The 11458-nt window shown below is 56.7% G+C and overlaps 3 protein-coding genes across 3 annotated transcripts; 2 read left to right on the forward strand and 1 right to left on the reverse strand.

Moving 5' to 3' along the window:
* Nucleotides 1-998: 998 nt before the first annotated feature.
* Nucleotides 999-5861, forward strand: J7T55_004652 (uncharacterized protein; the record flags this gene model as incomplete). The annotated part of the gene is made up of 3 exons (XM_053130364.1): nucleotides 999-3173; nucleotides 3299-3366; nucleotides 3482-5861. The coding sequence occupies 3 exons, from the start codon at nucleotides 999-1001 to the stop codon at nucleotides 5859-5861; spliced, it is 4623 nt and encodes a 1540-aa protein (XP_052991580.1).
* A 1439-nt stretch (nucleotides 5862-7300) lies between these two features.
* On the reverse strand, nucleotides 7301-8446 carry J7T55_004653 (uncharacterized protein; the record flags this gene model as incomplete). The annotated part of the gene is made up of 1 exon (XM_053130365.1): nucleotides 7301-8446. The coding sequence occupies one exon, from the start codon at nucleotides 8444-8446 to the stop codon at nucleotides 7301-7303; it is 1146 nt and encodes a 381-aa protein (XP_052991581.1).
* A 1389-nt stretch (nucleotides 8447-9835) lies between these two features.
* On the forward strand, nucleotides 9836-10676 carry J7T55_004654 (Fcf1-domain-containing protein; the record flags this gene model as incomplete). Its single annotated transcript, XM_053130366.1, has 4 exons — nucleotides 9836-9868; nucleotides 9939-10047; nucleotides 10152-10454; nucleotides 10519-10676. The coding sequence occupies 4 exons, from the start codon at nucleotides 9836-9838 to the stop codon at nucleotides 10674-10676; spliced, it is 603 nt and encodes a 200-aa protein (XP_052991582.1).
* Nucleotides 10677-11458: the final 782 nt, after the last annotated feature.

Below are 11458 nucleotides of genomic sequence, written 5' to 3' on the forward strand. Positions count from 1 at the left end.
TTCTTCCGTCGTGGCCCATGACTTCTGGAATCATCTGAGCAGCTTCCCCGAACATCTCGGGCACCTCTTGCCTTTTAATTTTTTCTTCACATCCTAGAAGTCAGTGGCATTGATCTGCTTCGTCTAATATAATCAACAACACGAATCGCATCTCTTGTGGAGACTGCGCGACCTCCCTTGATATTGTCTATGCCTTTTTCTTTCACTGCACACTAGTTGCTCTCAATAACTACTGTTTGCTTGTTTGAGGTAGAGGCAGCTCAGCCGAATTCCGGCTCGGGGCAGAACACCAGGAACGGAACGGCCTTATTTTTTCTTACCACACCATTTCCCCTGGCAAGATTCTGACATCGGAACCGAGACGGGCACAGGTCCAATCACACCCAAGGTAAAACCATCCCAATCCCGACTCCCACAGAGCCGGATACGACTCGACTCGACGCAACGGCAGGACGGACTAGGCAGAATAGCCTGCTTTGCTAGTGCAACGTTCCCGGCCGGTTGACTCGAAACCCGACAGCGGCTAGCCGTGCGTACAGTACAGTATATGTGCTTTTCTACTGCATATCTCGATATTCTTGCACACACAGTCCAATTCGGAGTGGGGTGGGGAGGGGAGGGGGGTGGCGGCAAGCACCAATTCGGCCACGAGGCGGTGGGCTCAACGCCTCCCCATTCCGGACGCGCTACGGGCCCCAAAGTCGCCGGGGGTCATCATCATTCACTCACCATTTCATACATTAATAATACCGACACTTTTGCTTTGTGTCGTTCCACGTCTGCCTGTTTCTTCTCTGACATTGGTCTTTCTAGTGCCCCATATTTGTTGTCGCTCATTCATCCACGGCCTACTCAACTCTCACTCACTCACTCACCACTTCTTAATCCTGGATTCACAGTGAGACCGAGTTGAGCCGTTACGTGCTAGATACGGCAAGTGGGGAGGAAGCCGGCCGAGTTGACAAGGCTGCATTATCGCAGTCCAGAAGGTAGAAAACATGGGACCATCAAGGCAGTCCTCAAGGCCGTCTTTGAGAAAAGCTTCGAGCGTGGCCAGCTATGACAGGGATATGCAGCCAGCAGACCCTCTGGCGAGGGTCACCAGTATGAACTCGGAGAGGGAACATGTCGAAGAGGAAAAAGAAATCGCCGAGGCCGCATTACAAGGCCACAGGGTTGACCAAGATGAGGACGACTACGATGATGCCGGTGAGGCAATGGATGACTACCATTCCGAGAGCGACAGCAACAACGAGAAGGAAAAAGTAAAGGGCACGACAGAAACACGGCAGGAAGTTCACCGGACACGGAGTTATGCGACAGACGCCAGCGCCACTACTCAGGCGACAAGTCATCAAGGCGCAGACGAGCGCCAGGCCAAGAAGCCATGGTACAAGAAGGTCAACCCCCTGCGATGGGGCAAGGTCCCGCCAGTGCCCGAGGAGCGCGATGTGTCGCACGAGTACAAGGCCAGCTTCCTCAGCCAGCTGTTCTTCATGTGGCAAGGGCCGCTGATGGTGACGGGCTACAAGCGGCCGCTGGAGCAGAAGGACATCTGGTCCGTCAACCCGAACCGCAGCGTCATCAAGATGTCCAAGGAACTCAACGCCTCCTTCAAGAAGCGCAGGGACGCCGGCGACAAGTACCCGCTGCTGTGGGCACTGCATGAGGTCTACTTCTTCGAGTTCTGGCTCAGCGGCGCCTGCCAGCTCTCGTCGACCATCATGCAGGTCATGTCGCCCTTCACTCTGCGGTATCTGATCCAGTTCGCGACCGATGCGTACATAGCGCAGACGACGGGTGCCCCGGCGCCGAACATCGGCAGGGGCTTGGGGTTGGTGTTTGGCGTGACGGCTATGCAAATATTGCAGAGTCTGGGGACGAACCACTTCATCTATCGCGGTATGTTGATCGGCGGCATGTCAAGAGCTGCCCTAATCAGCTTGATCTACGAGAAGTCCATGTCTGTGTCGGGCCGGGCCAAGGCGGGAGGTAGGTCGCTCACTGATAACCCGGAGAATGGGAATGGGGCTGTCAACGGAGATGAGAAGCCGGATGAGAAGAAAAAGAAAAAGAAGGGCAAGGACGGCAAGAAGCAGGATAATTCTCCGCCCAAGGCTGGTGTTCTTGGAGACGGGATCGGCTGGGGTAACGGCCGAGTGGTCAGCTTGATGAGTGTCGACACCTACCGTATCGACCAGGCCTGCGGTCTCTTCCATCTCATCTGGACCGCTCCGCTGTCGTGTCTCATCACGCTCGCCCTGCTGCTCGTCAACTTGACGTACAGCGCTCTCTCCGGCTTCGCCCTGCTGGTCATCGGCATGCCCTTGCTCACCAGGGCTATCAAGAGCCTGTTCCGGCGCCGGATGGTGATCAACAAGGTGACCGACCAGCGCGTGTCCCTGACGCAGGAGATCCTGCAGTCCGTGCGCTTCGTCAAGTACTTTGGGTGGGAGAGTTCGTTCCTCGGCCGGCTGGCCGAGCTGCGCGGCCGGGAAATCGGCATGATCCAGAAACTCATGTCCCTGAGGAACGCCATCATGGCCGTCTCCCTCTCGCTGCCCATCTTCGCGTCTATGCTTTCCTTCATCACCTACACGCTCTCGAACCACGGCCTGGCCGCCGCCGAGGTTTTCAGCTCCCTGGCCCTGTTCAACGGCCTGCGAATGCCGCTCAACCTGCTCCCACTCGTCATAGGCCAGACAACCGACGCCTGGAACTCGCTGAAGCGTATCCAGGAGTACCTGCTGCTGGAAGAGCAGGCCGACGAGGCGACGTTCAAGGCCGAAGCGCCCAGCGCGGTAGAGATGCGCGACGCAAGCTTCACGTGGGAGCGCACGCCGACGCAGGAGAACGACCAGGTCCCCGGCGGCAAGAAGCAGGGCAAGAAAACACCGCTCAAGGAGAAGAACGGCAAGGGCCCAAAGGCGTCGCCGCCGGCCGAGATGGACGACAACGGCAGCACCCTGGTGGAGGAGCGCGAGCCGTTCAAGCTGCACGACATCGGGTTCGAGATCGGCCGGAACGAGCTGGTCGCTGTCATCGGCACTGTGGGTAGCGGCAAGACGTCGCTTCTCGCTGCGCTGGCTGGTGACATGCGCAAGACGAGTGGTGAGGTGGTACTGGGTGCCTCGAGGGCTTTTTGTCCTCAATATGCGTGGATCCAGAACACTGTAAGTATTGTGCTACTCCATCTGTTCCCACGAGTTTTCTTCTAGCTCAAGAGACATGCCTCACGAGCTCCATACTTCTGGTTCATCGTTGCTCTTGAGATTGTGCTGACCCAAATTTTGTACAGACCGTGAAGGACAATATCCTGTTCGGAAAGGATATGGATCGGTCGTGGTATAAAGAAGTGATCAAAGCGTAAGTTCCCTCCTCCGAACTACTCGCGACAATTGGACGACCGGACATATCTTCCATCTCATCCATACAAAAGTAGACAAGTTGTTTGGAGGAGCCCTTACTAACAGAATCACAGCTGTGCTTTGAAGCCTGATCTGGACATGTTGCCCAACGGTGACGCGACTGAGATTGGCGAGAGAGGAATCACCATCTCAGGTGGTCAAAAACAGCGGTTAAACATCGCGCGCGCCATTTACTTCGATGCCGATATCATTCTCATGGACGACCCTCTCAGCGCCGTCGATGCCCACGTTGGCCGCCACATTTTCGACAACGCAATCCTGGGCTTGCTCAAGGACAAATGTCGTATCCTGGCCACGCACCAACTGTGGGTGCTCAACCGCTGCGACCGGATCATCTGGATGGACCAGGGCCGCATTCAAGCCATCGACACCTTTGACAACCTCATGAAGGAGCATGTCGGCTTCCAGCAGCTCATGGAGTCAACCGCGCTGGAGGAGAAGCAGGAGGGTGCCGAGGTTGGTCAGATGCCTGATGCGAATGAAGCCAAGGGCAAGAGAAAGAAGGGCAAGAGCCTGATGCAGTCCGAGGAACGCGCGGTGGCCAGTGTGCCGTGGTCTGTATATGGCGATTACGTTCGCGCGTCGGGGTCGCTGTTCAACGCATTCCTGATTTTCGTTCTTCTCGTCGTCTCGCAGGCTGCAAATATCATGACCAGTCTCTGGCTGTCGTGGTGGACGTCCGACCAGTACAAACTCTCGCAAGGGCAGTATATAGGCATCTACGCCGGCTTGGGGGCCGTGCAGGCCCTTCTCATGTTCTCTTTCATGGTTACGCTGACGATTGTTGGTACCTCCGCTTCAAAGAGCATGCTGCGCGATGCCATCACGCGGGTACTCCGCGCCCCGATGTCCTTCTTCGATACCACGCCGCTGGGCCGGATCACGAACCGCTTCTCGCGGGACGTGGACGTCATGGATAACAACCTGTCGGACGCGATGAGGATGTATTTTTTCTCCGTCGCGGCCATCCTGTCGACCTTTGCGCTCATCATCGCATACTTCCACTACTTCGCCATCGCACTGGTGCCACTGTTCTTCCTCTTCCTCTTCGCAACAAGCTACTACCGTACCTCTGCCCGCGAGGTCAAGCGTTTTGAGTCTGTCTTCCGGTCTAGCGTCTTCGCCAAGTTCGGCGAGGGCCTGTCTGGTGTTTCTTCGATCCGGGCGTACGGCCTGAAGGACCGCTTCATCGACGACCTACGCATCGCCATCGACGAGATGAACGCTGCGTACTACCTGACCTTCAGCAACCAGCGCTGGCTGTCGGTGCGCCTCGACGCCATCGGCAACGCCCTGGTCTTCACGACTGGCATCCTCGTCGTCACCGAGCGGTTCAACGTACCGCCATCCATCGGCGGCCTCGTGCTGTCGTACATCCTCGCCATCGTGCAGATGATCCAGTTCACGGTGCGGCAGCTCGCTGAGGTGGAGAACGGCATGAACGCGGTGGAGCGTCTGCGGTACTACGGCACGCAGCTGGAGGAGGAGGCGCCGCTGCACACGGTCGAGGTGCGGCCGACGTGGCCCGAGAAGGGCGAGATCATCTTCGACAACGTCGAGATGTGCTACCGCGAGGGCCTGCCGCTCGTGCTCAAGGGCCTGGACATGCACGTGCGGGGCGGGGAGCGCATCGGCATCGTGGGGCGGACGGGCGCTGGAAAGAGCTCCATCATGAGCACGCTATTCCGGCTCGTCGAGATCTCGGCCGGCCGCATCACCATCGACGGCGTCGACATCTCCACCATCGGGCTCAACGACCTACGCAAGCGCCTCGCCATCATCCCGCAGGACCCGACCCTCTTCCGTGGCACGGTGCGCAGCAACCTGGACCCCTTCAACGAGCACGACGACCTCGAGCTGTGGTCGGCGCTGCGGCAAGCAGACTTGGTGAGCGATGCCACGCCCGGGTCGGACTCCTCATCCCCCACCACCGCCGCGGCGGCGGGGGCAGCCAAGGACCCGTCGCGGATACACCTGGACAGCGTGGTGGAGGAGGACGGGCTGAACTTCTCGCTGGGCCAGCGGCAGCTGATGGCGCTGGCGCGGGCGCTGGTGCGGGGCAGCCAGATCATCGTGTGCGACGAGGCGACGAGCTCGGTGGACATGGAGACGGACGACAAGATCCAGGCGACGATCGCGAGCGGGTTCCGCGGCAAGACGCTGCTGTGCATCGCGCACCGGCTGCGCACCATCGTCGGCTACGACCGCATCTGCGTCATGGACCAGGGCCGCATCGCCGAGCTGGGCCCGCCGCTCGAGCTGTGGGCCGACGAGGGGGGCATCTTCCGCGGCATGTGCGAGCGCAGCGGCATCCGTCTCGAGGATATCCGCGGCGCCAAGGAGGGCCTCCGCGCTGCTGAGGCTGAGGGCGGTGATGGTGTTGGGAGGGTGCGGAGCTGGGATGACGAGGAGCGCAGAGATGAGAAGTCGTGAGACGAGTGATGAAGCTTTTTGGCCTGGCGCGGGCTTACGGGCGGCCCGAAACCTTGACGGTGCTTACTGAGAGAAGTCATATCATGTTGAGAGGCGACTCCGCATGCATTCATCGTCTTAGCTGGCATTGCATAGTTGCCTTTTTTTCCCTTTCCTAATGTGTTCAAAAAACGATTCTGATGGGAGCATACTGTAGATAATTAACGATCTCATAGATTCTCTTCGCTGAGAATGAATAAGACATAATGACGATACATGCATACATACGATGGATAGAAACTCGGACGACTCAGAAGTGCTGATGAGCTGTAATTACAGCTGATAACGGTCTTCCCTTCCGGCCGACCCGGGTTGATATTGACCTGGATCGATAATTCCCCCTCCGCATCGATTTGTAATGGCGGACGAGGTCTGGTCCGGATGAGAAGGCCGTGGGGTCAGATGTTGCCATCCGAGCTGTTTGTGTCGTGATATCTATGCACGCAAACTCCAACCCTCCAAATCCTAGGCCAACGTCAGCAAACCGGCTGCCGCCCGCGTACAGATAGATATTCTTCAGCTGGGAGCACCAACGTCCGTGCCACCGGGGACAGTGCCCTAGCCAGTGCAGAGAGTGGCTTTCATGCTTTTTTCCTCAGCTCGTGTAACAGATAAGTAGCCTTGCACGCCTTGCCAAAGCGAGCATTGCACGGCAGGGTTTTAGACAAGATGGACAGGGCAGGGCTTCGTTACACCAGGGCAGGGGCAGGGCGCATGTTGCGCTCAGATGCGTGTGCGACGCGAAAATGTGCTTGTTGCCGTAGATCTGGCAGCTGGCAGCTGTCAATCACGCAGGCGCTGTCTACTGGACACACGCCACAAATATACTACCTTGCTTGTTTACACTCGGTCACACACGCGGATAATAAGTACTTGTCGATCATCCTGGGAGAGAGATGGCCGCGAGAAGTGAAGAGTAAAAGTTGAAGGAGTATATCATTATTAGTAGTAGCAGAGGCCGTCATGTGCCAGTAGTTCAAAGTTGATACACAGAAAAAAGCAAACCGAGCCAAGCCGATGCTTGTTTGTTCCCGTTTCCCCTAGACGCCGTTCTCAAATGCCAATGCCAGTCAAAAAGCCATTCGTGCTCAAGGGATACGCCTGCGCCTTGCCAGTGGAGGCATGTAAGCATGATTCTTGCAATCGTCGTACTCTGACAGACCCCTGAAGGGCCTCGTGACGTTCTTACCCCCGTACAGTCCTCCTAGCCACGCCACGTGAGCTAACCTCCATATTCCTGCAAACTAGCGTGCAAAGGTCTAATCTCTCGGACACAGAGTCTCTTCGCTGTCGTCCACGGCCAGCACCTCGAGCTCGACCCGCGCTGCGCCATGAGATTCTCCGCTCCATTCCGAAACCTTGGACAGTTTGGTCTCCAGGCAGGGGACTGAGGCGTCCAACTAGAACCGCCCGCTCTGCCGGTAAGGATGGTTGCCATTATTAGTGCCCGTCCTGGCATCGGGCGTTGTTCCCTGCGGCGGGAACATCTCGGGGTGGTCACCAAGCAGGTCGTCCAGGAAGGCGCTCGGCGCCCGTCCGTTTTGTGGGGCATTCAGATTGACGCTGCTGCTGCTTATGTTGTTCCGGTGCAGTGGTGCCCTCTGGGGCCCGAAGCCAGGAGACTCAGGAGGGCTGTGGCTTGACGAGGCGCGAGGATGTCCACGAGAGTCTGGCCGCAGATTGGTCATGCTGATAGATTGGCTGTGGCCGTGGCCGTCCATGTTCTGTGGGGATGAGGTGCCTGCGGCGTAGAAACCGGCGGGCAAGAAGCGTGAGTCCCTGTACGATGAGTCCCTATTTGGAGTCTCGCGGTACACCGAGTCACGATACACCGATTCACGATTGCCAGCGCCTGCGGTAGGCGAGAAGAAGAGGTTCGTTTGCGAGGGGGTAGCGGATGGGACGGGGCCCCTCGTAGTTCTGCGCACACCACGTCCAGAATTCGCGTTCTGTGATGAGTCCTGGTCGGTATACTTGTGAAATGGCGCAGGCGGCGCGGGGAATGAAGCCTTGTCATTGCCAAGATGGTGGCCCATGGCGGCCTTCTCAACTGAACGGTGGAGCAAGCATGCGATGATTGCGCGCCATAGCAGAAGGGCGAGGGCGAAAGCACCCAGCACAGCACCGACGCAGATGAAGACAGTGCCGTCGGGTAACGTGGATACCTGCATGAAGGGGGCGTTTTGCGTGGGAGGCACGCTCGGTGCAGGGTACGTAGGAATGGCCGTATCTCCGGCAGAAGTAGTGCTGATGGTGGGCATGTCCGAGTCGACGCTAGAATCACTCGTAGACAGACTCGGCATGTCGCTGGTGGCCGAGGCGGCCGATGTAGTCGCCGTTGTGGTATCACCACCGTCGGCCGACGTCTGGCCAATGGTGGGCATGGCATCACTGGCAGTGGTGGTGGCAGTATCATCACCTGTCGTTGTGGCATCGGCCGAAGTCGTATCGTCAGTCTGAGCCAACGCCCCAGCGGCCAGAAGCGACAGGGTGAAGGTGGTCGACAGAAGCAGCGAGCGCTTCAGGGAAAGCCGTGATCTCCTCATCTTGACTGGCTGTGCGGCTGAACGGCCGGCTCCCACTCGTGCAGTAATGAAGGGCAGAAGTAAATGGGCGAAGAAAGCCCTTGTAGTTTTGACAGAAGAGGACAAAGGTTTGCAAAGGGCAGGATTGCGCGATTGCCCTTGACGCCGTGTTCGGTCGGAATGGGTCTTGGTTGGTTTCGTGTGGCGGCTGTGCAAGGCTCGTACCAACGCAGTCGAGGGAGGACGAATCCCTGGGGCGTGTAACTCGTGCTCGTGGTCGTGGGTCGAAGATGGAAGGCGGCCCGCGGGGAGACAAAGAAGCAGGCCTGAACCGGAGTGGGGATGTTGATGAGATGATGATGCTTGATGATTGAAGGACACCAAGAAAGCACCAAAAAGGTAGGGAGAGCGAACGGTGGTCGTCCTCGTTTGATCACGCCGACGGACAAGACAACCCTGGGGGTGATCGGATCTGGGGGAGAGTGGAGAGGAATTGGGATCCGCAGCTAAAGCAATAGAGAAGGGCCTTGGAGCAGCAGTCAGCACCGCACCAGGAACAGGATTAGCAAGAGGCACAGGCACAGGCACAGGTGGAAAAGGGGGTCTACAAGGTACATTACAACGCAGTCTAGTTTTGGTGGTGGTAAATGTATTCTGCTCCGTACTCCCTACTTCTGCACCACCTGTCGCCTCCACTTCGCCATTGGGCTCGTGTCTGTGAGATGGCGCCAGATCACTTGACGGCCCAGTCCCTTGGGATTTCCACCCCTGTCTCGTGTAGAAACAGAAGCAAAGACGCCGTTGCAATCGATGCACTGGCTGGGCATCTATCTTTCTTTACCACAGTCTTCGAATCCATCACCAGATGATATAGATGGTGTAAACAGTAGACTGTTTTGCAGACTTCAGGCTGCGAACCAAGCGACGCCAATGTTGATCTGGAATGTATCTGGTTGCAATGTTGATCTCGCGCGCTGGGCTGACAGGCGAACAGGCTGACGAGCTGACAGGTCCTTGCATCTGTACATCAATACGTACCAACCACCCGACGTAGCCGACCATGCCGACCTAAAAAGTATGCTGAAGACGGCTGTCTGCAGCTAATCGGTGGCTGCAGAAAAGCAATCTTCTACCTGGATACCTGGACACTAGAGCACCCAGGTGGCCTACATCTCAGGTGACTCCGCACTGTACACACAGACCAGTCTCCCCGCTACGGGTCCTCGGTAGCGTCCCGTTGCCTGCCGAAACTTTGAACGGGATTTTATTTTCTGAGCCTTCTGTCGCATTCAACATCCATCTATCTATTCGGCCACACATTTCCACCCACGCACGACGACACGCCATTCAAACCTGGGACTTGACACAACTAATTCCAGGCACTCCAGGCACTCCAGGCACTTCTTCACAATGGGAGTCGCAAAGAAAACCAGAAAGTTCGCGGTTAGTTCAATCTCCCCATCTTTCCTGCCAGCCTCCACAAGATCGACGCTGACCACATGAGGCCCAACAGCAAACCAAGCGAGTCATCGGCAAACGCGATGACAGAGTGAAGGAGAACCGTGAAAAGGCCGACATCGTCCAACAAACCAAGAACAAGGCTGCCGCAAATGGAGAGCTCAGTATGTCCCCTCTACGGCCCTCACTACCACTGCAACCACGATCCCGCCTACCACCTCGGCTATACTATACCTCAGGCAGTAGACTGACCACATCCATGATATAGTCCGCGAGGTCCCTCAGGCGCCCTCGTCTATGTTCTTCCAACACAACACCGCTCTCGTTCCGCCCTATCAGGTCATTGTGGACACCAATTTTCTGTCCCACACGGTATCACGCAAAATCGAAATGTTGGAAGGCATGATGGATGCTCTTTACGCAAAGGTCGAGGTCCTGATCACATCCTGCGTCATGGCCGAGCTGGAGAAGCTTGGCCCCAAGTACCGGATTGCTTTGCGCATCGCAAGAGACGAGAGGTGGAAGCGCCTGCCCTGTGACACCGTTCACAGCGGCACGTACGCAGATGACTGTATGTCGAAGAACCCCCGATTTGCACGCCGCAGGAGATGGGATTACTGACTTGAAGTGTATAGGTATTGTGGACAGGTGTATGAAGAACCGAATCTACATCGTCGCCACCAACGATCGAGATTTGAAGCGCAGACTACGAAAGATACCCGGTGTTCCCATTCTCTCTGTCGGACGTGGCAAATATGTTATCGAGAGGCTCCCTGATTCTTTCTCGACGTGAGGTGGAATTACTGCAAAGAGGATATCTTTAAACCCGGATGGGCGGTAGTGCCGCCTCCAGCCCTCTCAGAAGTCTGCTGTGCAAGCGCAGACAAATTCAGGGTGGTCTTCCTGAAAAACGGGCGTGACTGGACCGCAGAAGCCAGCCACGAGAGTTTGGAGGCTTTGTTTATTGGGACCTACGGGGTCATGCCTGTTAATTGGGCGGAGGCCGTTCCATATTGGACGATCGTTGCAATCTGGGAGATCACTAGACAGCTCAGGGTCATGAGGCCATTACCTACGCCACGACTAGGCTCCGTCAGGACTCACAATGGGTGAGAGCCGCCCAGTGCAGATTCAATCTGCGACTGTGGATGGATGTCTAGCACATAATTGTGCGGGCTGGGGTGATGTGGACTTCACGCATTCCGTTTCCTGAGGAAAGGTCAGATCAAATCCGCAGTGCAGAAGAGCTACGGCCGACCGAAATTGGCTTGCGACTGCGGCTGTAGAGGTCGAAGTAAACATATCATGAATGGCATCTCTACGTGGAATTCGGCCGCTTCATGGGCAGCCCAGACGACTTGCCCCTTTCTGGCCAGCTTAGTCATACAATTGAAGCCAGCTGAAGGCAGCGATATTGAATACACGTCCTTTAGGATTCGCATCTCACGTGCAAAAGATTCCACTGAACATTGCTGCAACAAACCTTAGATGTAATCGATTGTCAAGATCACACAAAGCAATTCACTTCAAGTGCACATCTTTTCCTAGCAGCATCAGTAGGTGCTCGCGCCGCAC

Source organism: Diaporthe amygdali, assembly GCF_026229845.1.
Source record: "Diaporthe amygdali strain CAA958 chromosome Unknown NODE_22_length_803717_cov_65_427750, whole genome shotgun sequence".
In the NCBI taxonomy this organism is placed as follows: Eukaryota; Fungi; Ascomycota; class Sordariomycetes; order Diaporthales; family Diaporthaceae; genus Diaporthe; species Diaporthe amygdali.